Raw genomic sequence first — 27,946 nt, forward strand, 5'->3', positions numbered from 1 at the left:
TTGGCATCCTAAGCTTCTATTAAGGTTTTGTGACTTATCGGTTGTTTGAACTTGAACTTGGATAGCTATTCTGAACAGATCACTCTGGGTAGAACAACACAAATGCTTCTTTATCCAGATACATAGACAGACAGATAGAAGAGTTCTCTTGAGTCACCATCTGAGGGTAAATAACTTGCCCTTAATAGATGGCACATAAGGATTGTGGCACCTGGGCACTTAAAGCTGAATGTCCATTGAGCAGAGAGTGTACAAGTCTAATTACACATGACAATGAATCAAAAACTGGCTGAATTGCATGTTGCTTCTATTTCTATCTAGTCAGAACTTACTCTTGACATTTCAGAGTGTGATTGATGAATGATAAGAAAATAAGTTGCCCTTTGGAAACTGAACAACCTGCTCCTGAATGACTATTGGGTACATACCAAAATGAAGGCAGAAATAAAAATATTCTTTGAAACCAAGGAGAACAAAGACACAACATACAAGAATCTCTGGGACACATTCAAAGCAGTGTGTAGAGGGAAATTTATAGCACTAAATGCCCACAAGAGAAAGCAGGAAAGATCCAAAATTGACACCCTAACATCACAATTAAAAGAACTAGAAAAGCAAGAGCAAACACATTCAAAAGCTAGCAGAAAGCTAGAAATAACTAAAATCAGAGCAGAACTGAAGGAAATAGAAACACAAAAAACCCTTCAAAAAATTAATGAATCCAGGAGCTGGTTTTTTGAAAAGATCAACAAAATTGATAGACCACTAGCAAGACTAATAAAGAAGAAAAGAGAGAAGAATCAAATAGATGCAATAAAAAGTGAAAAAGGGGATATCACCACCGATCCCACAGAAATACAATCTACCGTCAGAGAATACTACAAACACCTCTATGCAAATAAACTAGAAAATCTAGAAGAAATGGATAAATTCCTTGACAAATACACCCTCCCAAGACTAAACCAGGAAGAAGTTGAATCTCTGAATAGACCAATAACAGGTTCTGAAATTGTGGCAATAATCAATAGCTTACCAACCAAAAAGAGTCCAGGACCTGATGGATTCACAGCTGAATTCTACCAGAGGTACAAGGAGGAACTGGTACCATTCCTTCTGAAACTATTCCAATCGATAGAAAAAGAGGGAATCCTCCCTAACACATTTTATGAAGCCAGCATCGTCCTGATACAAAAGCCTGGCAGAGACATAACCAAAAAGGAGAATTTCAGACCAATATCCTTGATGAACATTGATGCAAAAATCCTCAAAAAAATACTGGCAAACCGAATCCAGCAGCACATCAAAAAGCTTATACACCATGATCAAGTGGGCTTCATCCCTGGGATGCAAGGCTGGTTCAACATACGCAAATCAATAAATGTAATCCAGCATATAAACAGAACCAAAGACAAAAACCACATGATTATCTCAATAGATGCAGAAAAGGCCTTTGACAAAATTCAACAACTGTTCATGCTAAAAACTCTCAATAAATTAGGTATTGATGGGACGTATCTCAAAATAATAAGAGCTATCTATGACAGACCCACAGCCAATATCATACTGAATGGGCATAAACTGGAAACATTCCCTTTGAAAACTGGCACAAGACAGGGATGCCCTCTCTCACCACTCCTATTCAACATAGTGCTGGAAGTTCTGGCCAGGGCAATCAGGCAGGAGAAGGAAATAAAGGGTATTCAATTAGGAAAAGAGGAAGTCAAATTGTCCCTGTTTGCAGATGACATGATTGTATATCTAGAAAACCCCATCGTCTCAACCCAAAATCTCCTTAAGCTGATTAGCAACTTCAGCAAAGTCTCAGGATACAAAATCAATGTACAAAAATCACAAGCATTCTTGTACACCAGTCACAGACAAACAGAGAGCCAAATCATGAGTGAACTCCCATTCACAATTGCTTCAAAGAGAATAAAATACCTAGGAATCCAACTTACAAGGGATGTGAAGGACCTCTTCAAGGAGAACTACAAACCACTGCTCAATGAAATAAACGAGGATACAAATAAATGGAAGAACATTCCATGCTCATGGGTTGGAAGAATCAATATAATGAAAATGGCCATACTGCCCAAGGTAATTTATAGATTCAATGCCATCCCCATCAAGCTACCAACGACTTTCTTCACAGAATTGGAAAAAACTACTTTAAAGTTCATATGGAACCAAAAAAGAGCCTGCATCGCCAAGTCAATCCTAAGCCAAAAGAACAAAGCTGGAGGCATCATGCTACCTGACTTCAAACTATACTACAAGGCTACAGTAACCAAAACAGCATGGTACTGGTACCACAACAGTGACATAGATCAACGGAACAGAACAGAGCCCTCAGAAATGTTGCCACATATCTACAACTATCTGATCTTTGACAAACCTGACAAAAACAAGAAATGGGGAAAGGATTCCCTTTTTAATAAATGGTGCTGGGAAAACTGGCTAGCCATATGTAGAAAGCTGAAACTGGATCCCTTCCTTACACCTTATACAAAAATTAATTCAAGATGGATTAAAGACTTACATGTTAGACCTAAAACCATTAAAGTCCTACATGAAAACCTAGGCAATACCATTCAGGACATAGGCATGGGCAAGGACTTCATGTCTAAAACACCAAAAGCAATGGCAACAAAAGCCAAAATTGACAAATGGGATCTAATTAAACTAAAGAGCTTCTGCACAGCAAATGAAACTACCATCAGAGTGAACAGGCAACCTACAGAATGGGAGAAAATTTTTGCAACCTACTCATCTGACAAAGGGCTAATATCCAGAATCTACAATGAACTCAAACAAATTTACAAGAAAAAAACAAACAACCCCATCAAAAAGTGGGCAAAGGACATGAACAGACACTTCTCAAAAGAAGACATTTATGCAGCCAAAAGACACATGAAAAAATGCTCATCATCACTGGCCATCAGAGAAATGCAAATCAAAACCACAATGAGATACCATCTCACACCAGTTAGAATGGCCATCATTAAAAAGTCAGGAAACAACAGGTGCTGGAGAGGATGTGGAGAAATAGGAACACTTTTACACTGTTGGTGGGAGTATAAACTAGTTCAACCATTGTGGAAGTCAGTGTGGCGATTTCTCAGGGATCTCGAACTAGAAATACCATTTGACCCAGCCATCCCATTACTGGGTATATACCCAAAGGACTATAAATCATGCTGCTATAAAGACACATGCACACGTATGTTTATTGTGGCACTGTTCACAATAGCAAAGAGTTGGAACCAACCCAAATGTCCAACAACGATAGACTTGATTAAGAAAATGGGCACATATACACCATGGAATACTATGCAGCCATAAAAAATGATGAGTTCATGTCCTTTGTAGGGACATGGATGAAACTGGAAACCATCATTCTCAGTAAACTATCACAAGGCCAAAAAACCAAACACCGCATGTTCTCACTCATAGGTGGGAATTGAACAATGAGAACTCATGGACACAGGAAGGGGAACATCACACTGGGGGGACTGTTGTGGGGTGGGGGGAGGAGGGAGGGACAGCATTAGGAGATATACCTAATGCTAAATGACGAGTTAATGGGTGCAGCAAAACAACATGGCACATGGATACATATGTAACAAACCTGCACATTGTGCACATGTACCCTAAAACCTAAAGTATAAGAATAAAAAATAAAAAATAAATAAATAATTTAAAAAAAGAAAATAAGTTGCCTTTAAACCTTTCAGATAGCCATGTGACAATGAAGCCAAAATTTTTAGGAAGCAACCCAACAGCAAAAAAATAATTTGAAAATGGAAAATTACATTGGGAAAATGGAATAAAGATGTCAAACCATCCATGGAGATTAAAAACTATTGCTTCTGAATGTATTAGTTTGAACCATACAACATTGTCTCTACTTGCCTTTTTTGACTTACAGAAATGATAGTTCATATATTTTTCGAGATAACAACAATCGGGCTTTGTTAAGATATTATCACTCTTTTGAAGAAAGGAGAGCTTAGTTGATTTTCTATAGAGTTTATATGTTTATCATGATGAAATATCATTCTTCTATTAGGTTTATATTGGAGGAATCTAGATATATGAAATAAAAGGAAAACAAAAAGCACACATGGTGAGAAAAGTTGACCACTAAGCTTCTTTTGATAGGAGTAAAAGGTAGAAAGACACAAGTGGTTATCAGAGAGATATTGTGTTGGAAGTATTGATCAGAGTCGGGAGCTATGATTTAGAATAAGGGGGAAGCCATCAAGGTTGTGATACCCATGGAAATAGAAATCTTAAAAAAGAGATTTGGAAAAAGCAGTGCACAATAACTAGACCTGGAGGAGAATGAGCAAAGCCAGAAGATAAAACAAGCAGAACTATGAAATAGTTTTTGTTATTTATTCTGAGATTCAGGGAATCCAAGAAGATAGTGGGAATCTGACCAGGTGAGTTAATAATCTTGTTCAAAACTTGATAGTACATCACTCTCATTTGCTGTGGCAATTCTTTGTATTTTGAGAACATAATTATAATAAAAATATGTAAATGAAGTCAACAGAAAGTTGAGGTGGAACAGTACATCCTGGGGTTAGCCTTGTCTTGAGGGATAGTTCTTGGCCATGTTTGGGAAGAAATTGGGCTGTCAGTAAGGAACAGTTTCATGAAGAGGAAGAATCTCACCTGTGTATAAAAGACTAATTTGAGTTTGTGCACTGAAAAGGTGCTCCTGGGTAGCAGTAACTCATAAATTCTCCTACTCACTTTGATCAGTAGCTGTGTTAGGTAACGAATCACACCGTTGCATGTCCCCATGTTCTCTCTGGTTTAATCCATCACTGGAAATTGGAAATAAATACTAGAAGTCACTCTGGATGTGGTGAAGGCAGAGGCTTTGCCTCCCAGCATTCTATGGAGGGGAAGTAAGCAGGGAGGACTTTGTAAAATGAGAATCTTTTTAACTTTATAAAGTAGATGTATCAAAGGGCTTATGGTTTCACACTCTTAGCTGAATTTGTGGGGTGGGGAAATCTAGAAATACTGTGGGTAGATACCCTTATTATAATCCAAATAAAGAAGTAGGACTATGAAAGAGGTAGTGTAAATCAAGAACCCTTAAGGCATAGTAAAGTGAGTAAAAAGACTTAGTAAAAAGAATAGAGTTGGAGTATATAACTTGGACGAAACATGAACAAATAATACCAAGGATTTTGGCCTGGGAACTGAGAGGAAAAAACGTGTTAATTTAGACACAAGTGGGGTATTTGTAAAGGGAAACATGTTTAATAAGGAAAATAATTGTTTAAATGTTTTCATTTTAAATTTGAAAAGACAGAGTTACATCCAAGGAGAGAAGAGTTGTGAATAAGTGACTGGAGATAATAATTTGAGAATTTTCTGTGCAAAAATAATCTAGAATGGGAGCTCAGTTTTTTCTTCTTTCTCAACCCCAATTAATTAGTTGTGTCTACCTTGAGCCTCAGATTGAAAAATATTTTTAGTCCACAGGTAAGCTCAGCAGGAAAGCCTCATGATCAATTTCCAATTTCAATCGTGCAATCTAGTGGCAAGAGTGGCTTTAAGGACCACTTACCTGCCCTCACAACAGAGACATATAGATGGTGCTGAGCTAATGGGCAAAGAAGTAGAGTGAGAGATCCATCCACATGATGAGCACAGAACCTCAATATTTTCCAGAGTTGTGTGTGAGAAGGTATTACCAGGCAAGGCCACATATAGAGATTTAGAAAGAAATCCAAGAAAGTGCAGTATCATAGAAACCAGGAGAGCAGAGAAGGCCATAATGAAGGCTCTGGTCAACATGGACACTTTCTTCCAGCAAAGCTGTAAGAAGAATGAGAGTGAGATAATAACTAGACTGGGCAATGACATGGTTTGGCACCATGGTTTACATCTTGGGAAAGATTGTATTGCTTCAGGGAGTGATAAAGTGAATCATAATGAAGAAGAATAGTCCATTTTTGTGTATTACACAATTAATGAATTATTAAGTCACCTCTCTGCCTTCATTTACTTGGATAATTTATCATTGTATTATCACTAAAATAAGATCATTAGTTTGGATAATACAGACCTCAGGGAAAAAATTACTCTTAGGTTTAATTGTTAAAAATTGAATAAACGTGTTTTCTAAACTTGTTTTAAAATTACTGTTTAGAACTCATGTGGATGCAATTTTAAGAGATGAATATCTTAAGACACAATTTTAAGAGGTATACATCTCTTAAATTCACATTAAGTTAAGTAAGCCAAATCTTACTATAGAACTTTCTCATCATATATTCACCATTACACACATTCAGATATGTGTTCCTAAAGTCTTTAGTTAGTGTCTAAGTAGAACAGAGGAGTTCTACAACCAAACTTTTTATTTATCAAAAGGAAAAAAAGAAAGGAAAAAGATGTCCAGATTCTCACCATCTGTCTGACTTACAAATGCACCTGACTAAAAATAAACCATTCAGGAATAAGCCATTCACACTTCCTCTGCAGTGACTTTGAAGTGTTTGTCGAGATACCCGTATTAAGAAACTTGGCGCTCTGGTCCTTTAATGGTGCTGACATTCTGACTCACGTATGCCCGAGGGAAGGCAGAACACAGGACAGCTGAGAACACCAGAGGACTGGCAGTTGGGAGCCTGATGGAGGACAAGTAGGGCCTTGAGGACAGGTACGTGACAGAAGCACAGGAAAAAAAAGAAAAATGGTAAGTTGACCTGGAAAAAAAAATTGAGGAGATTTGTAAGCAGAGTAAGTTAAAGTAGCAGAATACTTTCATGTAGCCGTTACAACAACAACAACAAGAAGAAAAAAATAAAGGGGGGAAAAATCATTGCTGAGATTTGTCGATAGGAGAAAAAACAAAGAACCAAAACTTTTCCCTTGAAATGTTTACTGTTATTATTCAAGGAACATTATTAACTATTAGTGTCCTGACTAAAGGTTACATAAGCTAATTAGGACTTAGAAAGCCTTGGATTTTTTTTTTAAAGTTATAGACCAGTTAGATTTGTAAAAGAACCTGGAAGAATTACCATAAAATACCATTTTTAAAAAAATTTGGCTTATAAAGGACAATCTGTAATCACCATTACATGACATTTACAAAGTTTTTTCCTAGGATATGATTTAGCTCTTTCATTGTAAACTTTAAAAAAACTCTATAGTTTGAGTATTGTTTTAACATTATCTTTCATTTCAAATACATTGTTTCCTGATAAAACTGGCAAAAGATTGGGATTTTACTATTTAGTAACATTTGACAAACTGTGATTTACTCTTTTTTTTTTGTCAGAAGAATTAAAAACACGACTTCATCACTAAAGAGGTACCCTGGCAGCATAAATATTATGAAAAGCTAAAAACTGGAATCATCTGGAAAAATAAATAAGACTCCTCATGTCCTTTTCGGTCCATAACCAGAAGGGCAGCAAAAGGCCTTTGCCACTGGAGCCTCTTCTTTTTCTCCAAGTCCCACGTAGCAATTACCTGCACTTTCAAGAAGAGAAACAACGACTACACCTAAAGAAATTCCTTCTTCATAGGATGTTTCTAGTGGCCAAGATACAAGCAAATGTAGAAAGAAAAGATGTTGCTGACTACTATGAACAAATGTTTCAGTCAGTTTTGAAACATCACCTAGGAGAAGCAGTGACAGGATTGCTGCTCATCTATCCCACTTCCATTCTGCATATCCTCGAGTCCTCCAGCGACACTCTCTACCAAGTTCTCTTAGATTATATTGGCCGTGACAAAGATGAAACAGTATTTTTTATTCAACAAATGAAAATTATAGTCATTTCTCATAACATTCCAATGAGGCTTTTTATGCAATGGCATGTTTCAGTGATAAAAGTTCCAGTTATGTATCTCGATGATGTGACACAGTCACAGTCCCTAAAAGAGGTCATCACAGATTTTCTCACACAAACTCATAAACTGTCACTCTACATTTGCAAGACTATGAAAGTAGGCACTAAAGGACCAGGCGATAACTTACACCAAGTTGCACCTGACCTACTCCTCCCAGAACAAATCATAAAGTACTTGTGCAAATCCGAAGAATTCATGGACCCAGCAACATTTATAAACATGTATGATAGACCCATACACATCACTCTGGATTCTGAGGTGGTATGGCCTGCTCCTTCATGTTTCTAGGATTCAGAGGGATAATGTGCCCATGTCTCTTAAGGAGTTTGTGCTACTTAAATAAAAAAGAAAACATTTTTAAAGTTACTTGTCTCTTTTAAAAGAAACAGAACATTGCAATATACACAGAGGTAATATATTAATCTTTACAGAGTATGTTGAGCTAAATTTTAAAATGTATCTATTTGTTGTGGTATGAAGTTCAATACATTATTTTACTAGGTAGATGGGTTTAATAAGTTTATAATAAGTTCTCAAATATTAACACCATTTTCATGAATTGACACTTTTCAAAAAAAGAGTGTGGCTGAAAAAAGACAAACAGAATTCAGATTATCATCCAATCCCTCAAGAGTTAATGAACAGTCACTACTACATAGCAGAAGTACAGTGTTCTGAGGGTACAAAATCGAGAAGAAAAATCCCACCCTAGAGTTGCTTGCAACCTAAGGTTAGAGGCAAGTACACGTAGAAGTAGTTATGATATGATATATAATGTAATATAATATATCATTATAGTAGCAGTATATAGGAAGGGCTTTGAGAGCACAAGTAAAGGAATAATCACTGTATAATTCCTGCATTCAGAAAACAAAATCTAATTGTTGAAAATATTTCCAAAGCCCACATATTCTGGCCTATATAATCAAGAATATTGAGACCATTATAAAGCTACAGAAAACAATAGCTATTTGGAATGACACGAAAATACATTATCAGATGGCATTGTGCTACTCCATGCAACATCATTTATTGAACATCCCTCTATGTTACAAACATTTGCCAGGCACTGAGGGATATGGCAGAGTACACAGAAAACATTATCTGCCCACTATTAAAACTTACTTCTAAGTGATTTTATGTAAAATAAACAATCTGGTTATTTTCTCAATTCACTTTCTAGAAAGCAACTAATTATATATAATTTCTATGTGACCAATTTCAAGTTGATCCCTTCTTTTATCCACATGAATATTTTTTGCATTGTTTAAAAGTTTTTAGCTTGTTTAAACAATTAATTGACATCAATATTTTGAATACTGCAATGATATTTGTCTCAAATCACCTTAATATCTTATGAAACTGACTTTGGAGTTAATGGAGAAAATACTTATCATTATAGTTTTATTTTTTATTATTTGTTTCATTTTTAGCTTCTTTGAGGACAAACCAATCTCAGTGTGCACCTCAAATTTTTCATTTGAAGAAAATTTTGTTCTGTATATGAAAATACTGACCAAATTTTATGTAACAAACAAAATATATATAATAAACAAAAATTATATGCATCATTGTTACATAATAGAATCAAATTTTAGGAAAGACCATTCTATTTCCCAAATTTTGTAATACTTCATTAATTATAATGGTATTTTTCACTTTTAACTGAAGTTTCTTTCAAGTTAGTAACAGAAAAAAAAGTTTTAGATAAAATGAGAATTCTTCTACCTAAGAAAGTATATAACTTTCAAAATTTATATCAATTTAGAAAGAAACACCTAATATTAAACAGCATTATACTGTCTATTCTTTGAACTGTGAAAAAGACACAGGAGCACATCAATAGTAAATGATTAGTGATAAACTGACTGGAAACGTAAGTAAATATTTTCCCAGCAAAAAAGGAATAGAGAAAACATTCGACAAAGATACAATCCTTGGTCCAAGATTAGAATGAATGTGAAAGTGGTTTGGGAGTGAAGACCAGCATATGTAAGAGAATAATGGATAATAAATGTTTATTGGATCAGATAGAATTTCTTTAGCAGGTTGAATTTTGTTTGGGAATATTATTTTCTAAAGTTATCTAGTGAATAGAAGTTTGAGTTTTGGATAAAAATTATATATTTATAAATAAGAAAGTATGGCATATTGTATTTTCCAGAAATGGTTACTGCAATATATCCAATCCCACATGCCTTTCTTACAACACGAGCTTGATATTCTTCCCATTGTGTAGTGGCTTCTAACTCTCTCCCCTTGAATGCAGGCAGACCTCTTCTGTGACTGCCTCAACCGATAAAATACAAAAGAAGTAATTCCGTGTGATCTCGAAGGCTAGGTCATAAAAATGTGCACTTTGCCTTGCTCACTTGAATGCTAGCTCCTGGAATTCAAACACTATGCTGTGAGCAATCCAGCAATTTCAGACAACATCCCCAGCTAAGGTCGCAGCCAACAGCCCCTATCATCCACTAGACATGTGAGTGAGTGAGTGAGACTTCAGGTGACCCCAGACCCCAGGCTTCCGGTAAACCTGGGAAGCCAGCTCAGCTGACATTGTGTGGAGAAGAAATGAGCTGTTTCCACTAAGTCCTGCCCAAACTGGAGTTCTGTGAACATTAGTGATTATTGTTTATTTAACCACTAAGGTTTGGGTGAATGATTATGCAGCACTGTGGAAAAATAATACACATGTAATGGGAAAAACAATATATATGTATATAAGCTCTTTGTATCACTTATTAGTCATTAATTTATGTACCAAAATTTATTGGATAGCTACTGGTAAAAATGTACTAGTAGGCCAATCACTGTGCTAGTCACTGGATGTACAAGTAGCAATAAGAGGTATATTCAACACACTGCCTGGCATAGATTTTTTATGGGTCTATAATACTTTTTGGTGTGAGAATACCAATAGAAACCTAATTCACTAAGCCAAAAAGAGAATTATTAACAATCTTAATCATTTTTGGAAGAAGTTATAGAATATCTCTCAACGATGAAATTGCTGATTTACTTAGTATTTCATAATTTTAAAGAATTCATGAAGGCTCACTATGAAAATAACTGGAAAATAAACACAGTGTGACTCGAAATAATTTCAGTTACTTAGTTATTTGTTCATTTTTGTGAACACATCAGAATGAATGTATTCAAATAAATTTACCCCTTATAGGAGTCACTTCAGGAAGATTTATATTTGTCCAGGCAGAAACACCATTGCTGAAAACATTTTGTGACCCTATGGCAGTTGAATAAAGGAGGTTTATAAATCAAAGGGAGCTTAAATATTTTAATTATATCTAATATTTGATCTCCAAATTATTGTTATACTCTAACTTAATTAGTAACTTTAAGATTTTATCTCCATTGATAGAAATTTTTTTTAATTTATACTCACTCTCAAAGACAGATCTGCTGTCACTGAACATATTAAAAAGAGCATTACAATGCTTCTAAGGGGAAGTACAAATTGTTTTCAGTAACAAATGAGTTATTGAGATACTTATATAGGTCACTAATATAATGTCTTTAAATTGGACTCATTTAGCTGTGTATGTTTGGGTATATTTGATAAAATGCAGGAATCTTACATTTATACCTTACAAATTTAGCTTAATGAAATCCAAAAATGTGAACTTTTAAGCCTTAGTATGACTGATAAGGTAATTCTTAACTCAATGAAAGTTATAATAGAATGAAGATACATGCATGCGTATGTTCATTGCAGCCCTATTCACAATAGCAAACACATGGAATCAACTCAAATGCCCATCAATGATAGACTGGATAAAGAAAATGTGATATATGTATATGTGATATGTGATATGGAATACTATGAATATATACTATACATAGAAAGGAGCAAGATCATGTCCTTTGCAGGGACATGGATGGAGCAGGGAGGGCATTATCCTTAGCAAACTAATGCAGGAACAGAAAACCAAATATCTCATGTTCTCACTTATAAATGGGAGCTGAACATTGAGAACACATAGACACAGGGAGGGAAGCAACACCCACTGGGGCCTGTCAGGGGTGCAAGAGGAGGGAGAGCATCAGGGTCAATAGCTAATGCACGTGGGGCTTGATACCTAAGGGATGGGAAGAGAGGTGCAGCAAACCACCATGGCATACATTTACCTATGTAACAAATCTGCACATCCTGCACATGTATCCAGAACTTAAAATAAAATATTTTAAAAATAAAGAAAGCTATAGTTGCCTTAAAATAAAATTTTAAATTAAATAAGAGTACATAACCCACAGAAAAATGAATATTTAAGTGTGAACATGTAATATTTAATATTCATATAACAATGAACATATATATAAAGCCAATGATCATATAACATTCAAATGATGTGACCAGCACCGTTCTAATTCTTTTCTTTTTATGTGGATACTTGAGTACAGACTGCCCTGTTGATAATCCTATGCTTGTTTCAGTGTTGACATTCAAGAAGGTAATAGATTTCTTGCAGAATAACTTAAATAACACTACTTGGGAAAGGAAAAACTCTTCCACGGTGAATTCTAACATTCTACTATCATAAATTTAATAAAAAAAGGCATCTGGATCCCTTCATGGAGCATTATTGCTTAATACAAATAGAATTTGACATCCAGTGACTGTATCATAACTCTACAAACACAAAACCACATTTCAATTAAGTTAAACCTATTGCTAGCAGTAGAATGCCCCAACTTCCACAAGGAAGTGTAAATGAAGCAGCCTATCACCAATCTCACATAGCCAAGTACTTTCAAATCATTTCATATTGTATTAAATAATTTAATGCAGAATTAAAGTTCTCCCCCTTGTGGTCAGTTACTTAAATTTCCTGATTACCTGTGGACAGGATGTACGTAGTAAATACAGTGCATAGATTTTAAGAGCATACAGAGAGAACCCAAAAAGTACCTTTCAAATATCTGTTTGACTCCTCTTATTCCACAGATAAAGATTCTGAGACCTAAAGACGTTAAGGTGTCTCGCCAATGGTAAAAGGAAATATAACAGTATACTGGTATAACAGTGTAACAACAGTAACAATAAAAGCAAGATAACAGTATTCTCCCATTTAGGGTCTTGTAATCGTTAACTTCACCACATTAATTATGCAGACCTTTATTCCTCTACAAGTAAGTAACTTTAAGCAAATTATGCCTGTCTAATTTATACTCACTCTAATTTATACTCATAACTTTAAGCAAATTATGCCTGTCACTTTTTCTCATTAGTTTAGAACTTCATATTGGTATAGGCAGTTTATAATATCTGAGAAAAATTTTATATTAGCTGACCTTATGTTGAGTTGCTATATAAAAAAAAACTAGTTGTTATTACCATTTCTGTGTTTCCTTATATTTTTGAAAGACCAAGTTCGATACATTTTATTTTGGTTATTTGTTTAGTTGTTAATTTCTAACAATGGTTGGACTTTGGATTTATTAAAATACTTTTGCTAGTATGTTTCTATATAGGCCAAAATGTAAAAGAGATTTTCCATATAATTTAGACCAAATATATTTTATTTAAGCAAAAGTAGATATAAATTTCAAATGAAAAAGAAACCATTTTTAACTGAATGTGAATATTTATAGAATTAGTTCACCTGTAATTTCAGTTGAAAAGATTACCATTATCCTTAAAGAGGATATGAAGAGAATAATAGTGTTGTCAAGGCATTCTTCTCTTTCCCTGATCACTCTAGTTGCATGCTTCTCTAATTCATTCTAATTAATGCCATGACCTCAACTCCCATCTAAGAGATAATGACTTCAAATACATATTTATATCTTCATTAATTTATTTAACAAATACGTATTATACAGCTATGTTGTTTGCATTCCCGTCTACACCCTGAAGATACAATGGTAAAAAAGACAAGGCCAGTGTTTCCAGTGAGCATATACTCTGAAAGAGGAAACAAAAAAACAAACAAATAGAGAAAATGATTTCAGATGGTTTCATGTGCTGTGAAAAAAGTCATAATGCTGACAGTAACTAATGGGTCTGGTTTACATTTGGTGGTCAGTGAAGCCTTCTCAAACTGAGATCTGAATGAAAAGAGGTGGGGTGGTAATGGTCAGAACATTCTATATGACAGAACAACAAGTGCAAAGGCTCTGGGGGTGGAGCAAGCTTGGTGTGTTGAAGGACAGAAGGAATACCAGAGAGACCAGAGTACTGGAAGCAAGAAGGGAGTGAGATTGGTAAGAGTGGCCAGGGTTACACTATGTAGGGCCTTGTTGCCATGATTAGGGGTTCTGGATTTAATTCCACATGTTTTCTTCACTACTACACCAAATTCCACCTGGCCTCCAGTCCTCATGCAGGGCCTTCTCAAGGAGTCCCACTGGAACCCTACAGGCATCTGCACCTCCACATGCACTAGATGAATGCATCATTCCCTGCCGCCGCTATTCCTTCAACCTACCCCTCCCCATACCCTCCTTGTTGCTATAAAATGGACCACTCTCCAAACAGCTGCTAAGTCAGAAATTAAAAAATTATCCTAGATTCCTTTCTTTCTTTTTATGATTGACAGCCAATCAATCCAATCCTCATCTGTTTTCCACAGTGTTCCCATTGTCTGATCTTGTTTCTGCACCCTGCTTAGGCATTTTCCTCACTCCAGTTTCTTCTTCCTACTCTCTGTACTCAGTTATGTCATGTTTCTATCAAACATAAAGACAGTATAGCATAAGGTTTAATCAAGAGAGCCACTCTGGTGTCAAATTGCTGAACTGAAACCGGGTTCTACAACTTTTTAGAAGTGTAATTTGTTTCTTTACCTTTCTGTACCTCAGTTTCCTCATCTGCACAATGAGAGTGACAACAGGATCTGTATTTTACGATTAGTTATTGGTGTTAACTCATAAAACAATGGTGTAAAGATCCCATCATATGGTGACATCTTTGAAGAAGAATGTTTAAACACTTCATTACAGAATTCACAGTTTGAAACAGTTAAATTCACTGCAATAAAACTGTGCAAACCTCATCTTTTAAGTAATATTCTCAGATTCATCTTTCACATATATATGTAAACTCCTAGTAATAAGGCCTTTAAACTCAATGGGAAGGAACGTCTTTAAAGAAGTGTGCATAAACACTTTCTCACAGAGTTCACTATTTGGTTAACAGGTAAATTCACAGTAATTTGGGTATAGTCAGCACTCAATAAATATTATTCCCCTGATCAAAATTATTCAATGGATTCCATTTCACCTTCAGGATAAAAAGCAAAATTCTGTAATAAATAATCTGCAAAGCCTTGATTCTCTGATCCATGCTTACTTTGCTACCCAGACTCACATTATGGTTTTCTCTTGTCTCTTTCTCCTTTCTCATTCTCTTTTCTCACACTTTGTTCTGTAACAGTTCCCTAATTTTTCCATGCTCTTGGCTTCTATCACCCTTCCTCACTTCTCTTAGCAAAATTCTGATATCAATCAAATTATGTCCTCTGTGAAGACTGGCAAACTCAAGGAACTTTTTTCTGTCCTCACTGTACATGGTACTCAACCACATTCTAGAAATTCTGCTGCCATGTTTGTGTGCATACTCATCTTCCTGCCAGCAACTTGTAAACAATTGTCATGGCCTTTTTTTCATTTGTATATTTAGTGCCTTATCACAAAAAGGAATCATTTAAAATATCTGTAAAAATTATTCCATAAGATTAATTTCACTTTTATCAAAAGTATTATGCAATCTCATAAACAGGCCATTATCAATATTTTCATTATTGAAATGGAAATCAAACAATTTTTGTTGGAATTATCAAGCAAAAATTGCTCCTTCCTGGTTGGATATCTCCAGTATTGATATCTTTAGATGAGGTGTAGGTCATATAAATTATATTAAATCTTATTCTTTGTTGAAATAGCTAGGTACTAACAGTATTTTCTGATATAAGTGAGGAACTCCTAGGAAAGAAAAACAGAATAAAAGCAGTTTGATAAATTAAAATAAATTAAGCTAAAGGAGGAAGTAGCCCAAAGATTATTCTTAGCCTGAAATCTCCTACCTCTCCCCTTAATCTTATATCTGCATTCAGTAAAGAGAAAAAAAAATCAGCAGTGCTTATTGAGCTTAATTTCTTTCTTTAGTCAAATAAAAGTCATTCAAACATTAATCCAAGAATTATTTATTGATTGCCCATTATATGCACAGTCATATCCTAGGGACTACGGAAGACACAAGCACATAATGGGCTCTCTATAGCTGTCCCCAAATTCACTGATATAGCATCTACTCTATTTGCAATTAAAATTTAGGTGCCAAGGTGTCCTTTGGTACTATATTGAAATAGCTTGCCCACTATTTCTCTCAAATGGTACTGGGAGTATATGACAAATATTACATTTTATTTTCTCTCTGCATTTAGTTATTCAGCAAGGATGAACTGAAAAACGGTGTCAGGCACTTTGCCAAGTATCAGCAGGGGTACAATCATAAGCAAAATAAGCATAATTTCTACCTTAGAGAGTATGCAGGATCTTTCTCCCTTCACCCCAGACATATAAAAGGAAATTAAACAATTATAATAAGTGTCGTCATCCTGGATATACAAGTTACAATGGTTTCCTAACTTCACCTAATTTAGAGGATCGGGAATGCCTCTAAGAGAACAAAGACACAGAGATTTCTGAAAGTTAAATAGAAGTAAGCCAATTAAAAGTCAAGGAGTAGGAGGAGAATGTTCCTGGCAGAGGAGATTTTATGTACTTATCTATATATGTATGTATTCTAGCAGAGGGATATTCTAAAATCTGAAGGCAAGAAGATGCATACTGTGTTGGGAGAACTGAAAGAATTTCTACAAGGCAGGGCCTCAAGTACAAAGGGGAGTCATAAGAGATGAGGCTGGATAGCAAGGTATGGGGCCAGATTATGCAAACATTTAAAGTGGAATAAAGAAGTACCATGACCTTATCTTAATAGAAATGGAAAGCAGTTTTATTTTTACAAGAGAAATACTATGGTCAGTTATGCATTATAGAAGGACCACTCTGAATTGTGGGAAACAGATAGGATGAGAACTAGGTAACGAGACTGTATAGATACACCTTAAGGGAAGAGGCCATTACAACAATCTAGGAAAGAGATAATAGAAGTCTGTACAAAAACAGACTCCTATAGTGTCCTTTAATGAACAGAAAGAGGTGGAAAGAATCAAGAGATGTGTCCAATATCTTGGTATTTGTCTGAAAATAGAATGTTAGGAAGAGGAAAGAGTCTAGGATGAAGTACTACGCAGGTGAAGATGCCATTCCCTAAGATCAAGAATATTGGAGGAGCAACAGTTTGGGTTTCACAGTGAGTGAGATGAGGTTTGTCATTTTGAACATGCCAAATTTGAGGTGTCTGAGAATCACCAACGTTATACTATCCAATACAGAGTTTGATGTATTTCCTCAAAGCTCATAGGTAGCTCTGACAAGAACATGAAGACTTGTAAATCAATTTCTGGATAATGACTGAGACTTCAGGAATGGTGCTATCACCCACACAAATATATAGAATAAGCAGAGAAGAAAACTTCATTCTAAACCTTGAGAAATGCCTATGGGAAAAAAAAAGAGCCATCTACAAAGAAATCTAAGATAACATAATTTAAATTGCCGAGAAGCAGAAAAAGAAAAGCAGAGAAAGAAAAGAACATTCCCTAAAGAGAATACTCAACAACATCAATTTCTGCCTCAAAGTCAAGTAAGAAAGAAATGTAAAAGTAAGTTTAATAACAAGAAGGTCACTGGTGACTTGGAGAGGGTGACCTATGCAAAGTAGTAGAGGCAGAAGCAGGATTTGGTAGGTTGAGGAGCGAGAGTCTGGTGAGGAAACAAGTATAGACAGTATTTCCAAAAGCTTGGCCATTGGCAATGAATGTGCAGAGTATATTTAAAAACATAAAGGTCACTTTTAGGATTCTAAAGTTTTTAGTAAAAGGAAGATCACCTCTTTATTCTGGTTTCCAGTGAGGTTGGTTCTGTCCTTTCATGTGAGATTCAATGTCCAACTGTGGCCCCAGGGTAAAAGGGCTCTATCCAGTTTTGAATGGCAGTGTATAATAATAATCTTGGACTTTAAAGGTCCCAGAGTGACTATGTGCACAGCTCAGGAACAGCATGTTGTCTTCTTAATAAACATTTGTTTAGATAAATAATTGCACTAATCTCTAGAAGAAACCTAGCTGTGCAGAAAGTGAGTTTAGAATATGTGTGAGCTCTAATGTTATAGCTCAAGCCTTGGGTTAATACAATGCTATTTCCATGGTCGAACTTTTACAATTAATTGCCGATTGTCTCCTGTGTTCTATATACTTTATGGATCAACCACGTTGTATTTATAAATTTTGCTCTGAAATTTGGCCCTTATCCAGGTCACTTCTTTTTTTGCCCACTTAGGGCATGCTAGCAAATTACAAATTATAATCAAATCTCAATTTTCCAAACTAATGACTTTAAAGAGCAATAATGCATGATCCAAAATGATGGTGAATTCATGAACCATTTATCTCTGTAATGTATATCCATTAATGTATATTCATGAAACTTGTAATGTATATTCATTAAATGTATATTCATTAAACTTGACTATGAATACGTCTTATATGACATTCATAACAAAATGATAAAGCATTTCAACCAAAATGACCCAAGCGGCCTTGGAAATTTTTCCAACTTCTCTGTTCCCATTTCCTACTACGTTCTACTGTTTATATCACGTTTTATGTTGCAGTAACTTCTTAGAATAAACTAACACATCATGTTTTTTAGGATGGAAGAGGCAAGGAAGTTCAATCTACTCTTTTACCATTCCCATATTATTGTAATGATTCTCTGCAGCTATGTTTCTCTTTCCCTGTTTCTCTGAACATTTTTACTCACAAAAGTGAAGACAGTAGCATAACAAACCTATTTACCCATCGCTCACCTTCGACAATGATCAGCATCTCTTTTCAAAATGTACTATTTTTTAAGAAATATGACTGTCATACCTCTAAGATATTATGTATGAAGACATCACACTAAGAGAACTTCTAATACTGTCTATTCCAGCCCGGTGCCTCAGTGAGGAAAACGAAGCATGTAGAGATGCGCCCAAAGTCACAGCACTAGTCAATAGGAATGTGGAAGCTAGATGTAGTCCCCATCTTTCTCATTCTCCCCTTGAAATCAGGACTACACTTCTACTGCCTTATTTTGGGTATAGATTTTTTCCCAAAATCCACATATTACTGTTACTTTCTACAGTCTCACAAAGCACAAACAACATGCAAAAACTTGAAGTATTTATAAGTCTGGCACTTTAGCCACGTGCCTATTGAGTTGACTTATTGGGGTGAGGGAGCTGAGTGATAGACTGTAAGAGACAAAGTTCTGAATTATTTTTAACCAAGATGATTTTTATGAAGGTACTCAATATTATCTTTTAATGAGATGATTTCCACAGTCTCTATATTCCTTTTACCACATAAAGGGAAGGTAATTATCAGTTTGACATTTGCACGTTTGGCCTTTTTGTGAAAGTGCCAGTGATTCTGTAACTGAAGAAATGTTTAGGGATCTCACATAACATTAAGTTGAAATAAGTACGATTTTTCCCCCAAGAGTCCTCTTGTACACAAATGCTTATTTGTGCGATGGTTCTTAGGAAGACCACTCACCCATGATTGCTGCTAAAGATATTTACACAGAGTACTGTACCATATCAGAGGAGCTGGAAAACCACAGCTAGGCAAGTTCTACTCACAGAAGCACAGTTTCTTATTTTTCACACTACCTTGTTCTTCCTGCTAATATTAACCAAGTGATGGTTGCATAAACATAAGTAATTACTTTACAAATGACAATAAGACAATGTTTTCCCACTATGTGTTTCTAGAAGAAGCATCAAAATATCTCTTCGATGAAGAAGACTCCTAGTTGATTAATGGAAATAAAATGCCTGTGTAAATAAAATTACATACATTTGCATATTTGAAATATAATTATATAGAGGTGGAGATATTACTGTATATAAGTACATGTGCATGTATGTACACATATGTATATATATATGTAACTATATTGAACTAAAGAAACCAATTAAGATTCATAAAATGGCTCCTAATTAAGTGGAAGAACCAGGGGGTTAACTATCAGTGTTTAACAGTGCTGTACAAGAAAGGTTTTGCATAAATAATGTAGATTATTTATATTAATTATGTCCTCCCTGTCCCTCCTCTGATCTCCTTCTGATAGAGCTGCCCATGGACTTTTCTCAGAGTGTATCTTTCCATAGTTCCCTGAGTGAGATACAGATGTGTGACCCTGTCACCCTCTCCTCCCCAACCCAATCTCTTTTTCTCTCCTCTCTTGCCCTATTACACAACAAACACACACACACACACGCGCGCGCACACACACACAAAAGCTGGAATAGTCACTACTTACAAATTGGTGTAGAAAGCCCTTTTGTAAGGCAGCAAATTATGAAACTAAAGTAAGAAGCAGAGATGAGATGTTTGGAAGTAGACTATAAACAATGAGTCACCTCAGCTCCCAATTTCCTTTCCCATCTTGGCCAAGGCCTGGAGACATTTTCTAACCCTGAGTCCTCTCAATCAATTAATTCTTTTATGCTTAAGTCAGGTAAAGCGTTGCAGGGTTTTTTGTCTCTTAAAGCTAATAAGAACCTGAGTAACCTGAGGATATTTTCAAAGGAACCTACTCACATATAGCAGAAAGAATCCCAGGTTTCACATTTGAGGATCTGTATTCAAATCTCAGATTTTCCACTCACTAACTGCGACTTTGAGTAGTTTAGCCTCTGGGTCTCAGCATTTTGTAAATTGAATGAGCACACAAATATTAAATAAAATAAATGATATAAGAAAATTATCAGCAACTCCATAAATATTTGTTGAATTAAGCTGTGTTTGGCATATAGTCTGTTGGCTCACACTTTCCATAATGCAGTTATGATGATCAGCTTTGTGACAAGGACATAAAAAAGTTTGAATTCTGACCAGTAGCCCTGGGTGACCTCAAGAATGTTAGACCAATTTGTCAAGCTGCTGATATATAATGTCTCTACAACAAGGAGTCAGTAGGCTGAAGATACTCTAGAATATGTCTTAGCAAGTCAAAGCCCAGGGTAAGTCCTTAAGCAGACTTCTGCTGCTGCTCTTAATATCCTCAGGAAGAATATGAGCTACACTTCAATAAACGCTTGAATGCCAATTCAGATAACCAGAACCTGATCATTTAATTAACTTCTATTAGTATGCATTATGGAAACCCTACTTATATTCTTCAATAATAATGTGAATATCAGAAAATTAACCCACTATTTCAATTAAATGGCTTAATATACATATGAAGGATTTTTTATTGTTAAAGAACTCAAATTCTAAGATTAAAATTGACTTGTGTCGGTTTTATGGGGTTTTGTTTCCATTATATGTTTCTAACAAGAAATGTGTTGCTTAACTACATGTGCCTAAAAGAAAGAGATAATAATACTACTGTGCCTTGTTGCCTGATGTATAAATTAGATTTTAATATTCATACCTATGAACAGAATTAGTATATTATAAAATAAGTAAAAGTGCACAATGATAAGGGAAGCAAAATACACATTTTTATTTCTTCCTGTGAAGAAGGATAACTAAGAGCTTTCAAATTATATCATTATTTGCAGTTTACGTGAGATAAAATTCTTGAAAAGTATTTGCTTCACTTTTGAATTTTTACACATTTTTGATGTCTTTGGGTTCTCAGAAAACGTCTTTATAGTTTTTTGTAATTGCCAATTAGAGTCTTTACCATTAGGACACATGCAGTGGCTTATGCCTGTAATCCTAGCATTTTGGTAGGCTGAAGTGGGTGGATCGTTTGAGCCCAGGTGTTTGAGACCAGTCTGGGCAATATGGTGGAACACTTTCTCTACAAAAAATCAAAAACTAGCCAGGCGTAGTGGTGCACCCGTAGTCCCAGCTACTCAGGAGGCTCAGGTGGGAGGATTACCTGAGTCCTGGGAGGTCAAGGCTGTAATGAGCCATGATCATGCCACTGCACTCCCTCCTGAGTGACAGAGTGAGATCCTCTCTCAAAAAGAAAAAGACAAAAAAGTATTTACTATTAATTTCTTACTAAAAAATAGTCTGAATATCAGTTAATTATACATACATATTAACTGCTGAAGATATGAATATGTGTCTAATTTTTAGTTTTTTGAGGAGCCTCCAAACTGTTTTTAGTGAATGTACTAATTTACATTCCCACCAACAGTGTACAAGGGTTCCCTTTTCTCCACATCCTCACCAGCATTTTGTATTCCCTGTCTTTTGGATATAAGCCATTTTAACTGGAGTGAGATGACATCTCATTGCAGTTTTGATTTGCATTTCTCTGATGATCAGTGATGTTGCACACCTTTTCATATAAGTTTTATCTTTTAATTTTGTTGATTATGTGCATATCCAAATTTTACTTTTACTTAATATTTACATTTTGACCCACTCTCAATCAACTGAGATTGAATGAATGAATGGCCAGTTTGACAGTTTATTGAGTATCTTCTAACCCATAGACCCTGCAGCACCTTAGGGCTATCATTTACTTGGATAAAGAAGACACTGATCCTATTGCTAGGGGGGGATCTAAGAAAGGAGAACAGATATGTGAACCAACAATTTAAATGCCATTATTCTGTAATAAAAGAATGTAAAAATTTTCATGGTGGCACAGAGAGGGAATAATAGTCAATTCTCAGAGAAGTAGTTTCACATTTGAGCTTTGTAATTTGAAAGCCCTGGAATGAAGCCCCAGCACTCTGCCATGCAATGTAGTTAAATGTGAAGTTAAAGTTCGATGTTTTATCTAATCTGCAGTATGAAAGATAACAGTGTCTCCAGCTTAAGGTTGTGTTAAGGATTAAATATGACGACATGTGAAAGGCTGACTTTAGCACCGTATGTCTGGCATATAGTGAGTGCTTCCTGCATGTTACTCTGATTGTGAACTGGGCACTAGGGAGATATTTAGTCACCATGGAAGCTTCACAGAGAATGTTCACAGGAGTTACTAGTGGAAAAAGGAGAGAACAGACAGTGAGCCAGCCATAAAACCTTCCTCATCCTCTGGCCTCAGTGTTATAAGTCCAGGGATTATTCATGAGTTGACATTGGTTAAATAATTTCATAATGTTAATGGGCACAAAAATTCATGGAATACTTGTTTAAAATGCATAGCTCAGGCCCTACTCTGGACATTCTGATTCATTAAGTCTAGTGTGGGGGCCTAAAGTCTTCAACTTAACCCCATTTAAACAACAATTGATGGAGATGAGCCCTAAAGCCATTCTAGCTTGATTTTATTAAAATTAAATTGCCATACTTGACGTGTCATTTAGTAGTCTTTTTTGCCATCTTTATATCTCAGAATCAGGGAAAAGTGACACACATGCACAAAAAGTACTTACTTTGATTACTTTTAAATAACACAAATTGTCCTCTCTCTAGAATATTCAGAAATTTTAAAACCCCAATTTTTGAAAATGGAACTGGGGAGCCATGAGCAGAAAGATCAGAAATGGACATTTGCCACAGATTTATTTGTTTAATGTGCACTTTCCATGCTAGACTGCACATTCCACTGGAGCAGACAACATGGATACCTTATGCACATCAGCTGCTCCACCAGCTAGTACAATGCTAGGCACCATTAATCAAGAAGTACTTTCAGGGTAATGACTGCATTCCTTGGCAGGATATAGGAGTGGTAAGAGAAGTGCATGGCAGGGGTAGATTGGAGATATATTTACGAATGAAAATTAGCAGATTTCCCAATCTAATGAGGGACTACAGAAAAATATTCTCAAGCTTCAAGCCTAGGCTGCTAGATGAAGACAATGTCCCCAACCAAGGGGGAGGAATATTTGTTGGAAGAGTAATTTTGTTTTAAAGATTACATGTTTGAGATTTCTAAGGAAAACGATAGCCAGTGAATAACTACAGATGTATATGAGTCTAAAATTCTGAGACATAGTAAGCAGAATAATGATCTTCATAGATGTCCATGATCAGGACCTGTGAGTGCTGTCTTGCATGTCAAAAGGGACTTTATAGATGTGATTAAAACTAAAGACCTTGAAATGGGAAGAGTATCCTGGCTTATCCAAGTGGGCCCAATCTAATCATGAGTTATTTGAAGCAAAGAGTTTTTCCCACTGCAGAGAATCATAAAGATGGCAGCATGAGAGGAAGTTTCCAGCTTGAAAATGGAGATAGGTTGCAATGAGCCTAAGAATATAGGGAACTTCTATCTAGAAGCTGGAAAAAAAAACATTAAAAATGAATTCTCTTTTGAGAGAATACCTCTAGAAAGCAGAGCACCTTTACCTATAACTTGATTATAGCCTAGTGACACTGACCCACAAAATGGCAAAATAATAAATTTATGTTATTTTTTTCACTAAATTTGTGGTAGTTCATTACAGTAGCAGTAGGAAACTAATACATGAGGTGTGAGTTGAACATAAATATTTGTACCCATTCTTTAGATGTCTGTATAACAGATATATATACATATATATTCAGAAAATAATTTCCTTCATTAGTTCATGCCACTTCCTCTCAGTTTCTGCAATTTTTTTTTTTTTTTTTTTTTTTAGATGGAGTGTCTTACTCTGTCACCCATGCTGGAGTGCAGTGGTGTGATCTCGGCTCACTGCAACCTCTGCCTCCGGGTCTCAGATTATTCTCGTCCCTCAGCCTCCAGAGTAGCTGGGATTAACAGACACATGCCACCACACCCAGCTAATTGTTAAATTTTTAGTAGAGATGGGGTTTCACTATGTTGGCCAGCCCAGGCTGATCTCGAATTCCTGACCTTAAGTGATCCACCCACCTTGGCCTCCCAAAGTGCTGGTATTACAGGCGTGAGCCACTGCGCCCGGACAGTTTCTGCAATCTACATTAAATGGTCTAAATACAGTGCTGGGTATTTGTCTGACAGCATTCAGCTCTGTTCTCACTCTTTCTACTTTACTCTGGGACTGCATGCCTGTAAACTGCTGGCTTGAAGCCAGTAAAGTACCTATCCCAGATCCCCTTGCCAGCTCGTTTCTGGTTGGGTCTTCCAAAGGAAACGACTGGTGGGAGAGTGGAGGTTAGGAGAAGAAAAGAAGCCATGATTAATTTTTTTCTGCTTCTGTGTCCAACTGCCTTAGCATCTTAGCACTCATGAGTTTTGGTGGTGGCAGAAGCAGCACCAGGCCAGTGGTTGCCTCTCTGCAATACCAGCATCATTATGGCAGCAGCCAGTGGTTGTAGGCACCAGTCGCTCACCTTGTCAATGAGTCCAGTAGCACCAGCAGGACTGTGGGCTCATGGGTGCCTGCAAAGCAAAGGTCAGGTGGTTTCAGCAGCAGCTGCAGCACTCCCAGGGTACATGCTTGTAAGGTCCACATAATACTGCTTATTCCACTTTCCCGTTTGCCCTTCCAACTCTAGGGGCAATAGTGACTTCCTGCAGTTACTAATTCTGGGTAATAGCAACTAACTCCTTTCTCTCTCTCAGGCTTTTTAACACATCGGTAAACAATTCCTTGGTATTGGATTCCCTCTGTTTGAAAAGCTGAGAATGATTTCTGTTATCTTGGCTAGACACTGATACAAATGTTTTTGTACTAATATTTGCTTATTTTAAATAAGGAAGTGAACAGGGTGGGGGTGGGGGTTTATGGGTACTAATTGGGGTTCATCAGAATTTCCAAAGACAGTAGACATTTAAACAGTAATGAGGTTGGATGCCTACCAGCACAGAGACAGTAGTTTTAGATTAAATCTCTAGCCTTATAGAAAAGAGGGAAAAAAATCCTTCCATGTGGCAGCAAGTTCATGAAAACAACTGGTCTACTTAACTCAATTTGCTCTGACAAAAAAAAAAAAAAACACCACGAGAAATAGAAAAGCCACTACAAATGTATCATTATCTTGAATTAAAGCTGTACCAGGAAAGTAGGGCACACACTGAACATTTTTTTATTACAAGAGTTGTGAAAACACTGGGCTGCTATTTGCAACAGTTGTGCTCAACATAATGCTAACTGGCCCTCATGCCTGAACTTCTCTTCCCAAGAAAAACCAACTACAGTATAATGCGATCTGATAGGGCATCCAGAAGAGCAATAATTTCAACAATTTGATACAAAAATTTTAAGTTCCCCATCACTACTGAGAATATTTTAAGGAGTCATGAAAACGTGTTTTTGACAGAACAAGCCAACTGTGATCAAAGTAATCATCAGCTCCTTTCATTGTACACTTACTATTGTGCAAGACCCTGTGTTAAGCCCTTTAATAAGAACATTAATAAGCTCATTCACTGCCTGCAAAGGCCCTATAAGACAAGTAACACCACAGGTGAACAACCTGAGCCTCATAATGGTGAAGCAGTCACACAGCTTGTCAGAGCTGGAATAGAAGGTCAAACCAGCTCATTCCAACTCTAAAATCAATACCCATAAGCACCTCTCTGTACTTAGTACAAGAAGGGAAAATTTCCATGTTCCCACCTTAAAATTGGAGGGACAACATGCAGAAATGCATGAATCAAGGCAACTTACATACATATACCACAAAGCCCTACACATATCACAATTTTATTTTCAAATTTTAAATAAATATAGGAAGAGACCCTTTGTCACCAAGCAACACTGGAAAGGATTCATATTTTAGTGGCCATACATGCTTTTCAGGAATGAGGAGTGTTGCCTCATCTGTTGACTCTTACAAGGAGAGAAGAACTGAAAATTAACTTTATAGAGCTATACACAGGAATGGATTCTGAATTTACTGCACATGTAACTAAATTAATGATGATTCAACTTTGGAACTCCTATTTTCTTGTTTATAAATTATTTCTGATTTTTGTTCCAAATAACAACAACCACAAAAAAGTCATGGTTACCTATCTCATTTGGCATGACTGAGAAGAAGTAAGTAGAAAAGCTTCTGTTGGGACAATGGAATGATCACGTTTAGTTCTGTAGTTGGATTAAAGGCCTTATATCTATCTACTTGAGATGATTTTCTTATTTCCTTGTTACAGGGCCTACAGGGTCCTGCATGGTTGTTCCTCACCTATCAGCCTTTGCTTTCTTGTTGCCCCTCGGCCTCTGAGCCAACCTCCAAAGAGCCGTTCCTTGGGTCCTGACTCAGAGCTCTATGAAAAGATAGCTCCTCCTCATTCTTCATGTCTCAGATTAGGCATCATTTACTCTGGGAAGTCTTACTCAATTCTAGGACTAGGTAGGGTCACCCTGTTTTTCCCTCTTTAGCATTAGTTACTTATCTTCACAAGAATTTTAAATTCTTATACATTTTTGTGTAAGGTATTAAGAAATAAAAATCTGTTTGTTGCCTATCTTCCTTAGTCTCCACTAACACAGACAGCATGTCTGTTATGTTGACTTCACTATCACCAGTACCTGTAACGGTGCCCAGTATGTAGTAAGGACCCCAAAATGTTTGTGAAAACTTACTATCTGAATCCCACCCAGCCTCAAGGCATAGCCATAATCCCCCTGAGATCTTTTCACTGGGAACATTGGTGACAGGGTCTGCCACACAGAGCAGCACAGAGCTCTTCCATCCAGTGTCCTTTAAGTCCTCATTTTTCTATTAGGAGCTTCCTTTTTGTGGTCTCCACAATTTAGAGGGCACTAAACCTACTCCATCAAAGCAGAACCTTACAATAACACTCATCTTCAGCTCTCATTTTTTTCAGTGGTCTCCCACTTTTTCTTTCAGAGACCCAACACCTGAGGTATTAGGTTAAGAGAATTGTTTCCAGATCCTTTATTCACGTTGAAGAATAAATACTTAGTAGGATGAATAGATACCTCTAATGTATAGTTTCATTTAGCAGCATCTAAATTGAGATGTCTGGCATCGACCACTAGGAACAGAGAAATCTCCATGGAGTAGAAACAGAACCTTCACTATGGACAGGGGCCAACTGTGCCTCTCTTACACACAGATACCCA

The 27,946-nt window shown here is 36.2% G+C and overlaps 2 protein-coding genes across 4 annotated transcripts in view; one reads left to right on the plus strand and one right to left on the minus strand.

The window, feature by feature from the left end:
- Window positions 1–27,946, minus strand: part of ZNF804B (zinc finger protein 804B) — a 622,860-nt gene that overhangs the window by 580,141 nt on the left and 14,773 nt on the right. The window contains exon 5 of one of the 3 annotated variants that reach the window (XR_010120081.1): window positions 6,597–6,734. The exons of the other annotated variants lie outside the window; for them this stretch is intronic. The gene's annotated coding sequence lies outside the window, so the exon portion shown is untranslated. Of the gene's footprint in view, window positions 1–6,596; window positions 6,735–27,946 lie in introns of those variants that run through there. 3 annotated transcript variants of the gene reach the window in all.
- Window positions 6,626–8,252, plus strand: TEX47 (testis expressed 47). The gene is made up of 2 exons (XM_055272790.1): window positions 6,626–6,724; window positions 7,313–8,252. Exon 2 carries the CDS (start codon window positions 7,417–7,419, stop codon window positions 8,176–8,178), a length of 762 nt encoding a protein of 253 aa, XP_055128765.1. The 5' UTR covers window positions 6,626–6,724; window positions 7,313–7,416; the 3' UTR covers window positions 8,179–8,252.

The sequence above is a fragment of the Symphalangus syndactylus genome, chromosome 3 (genome assembly GCF_028878055.3).
Source record: "Symphalangus syndactylus isolate Jambi chromosome 3, NHGRI_mSymSyn1-v2.1_pri, whole genome shotgun sequence".
Lineage (NCBI taxonomy): Eukaryota > Metazoa > Chordata > Mammalia > Primates > Hylobatidae > Symphalangus > Symphalangus syndactylus.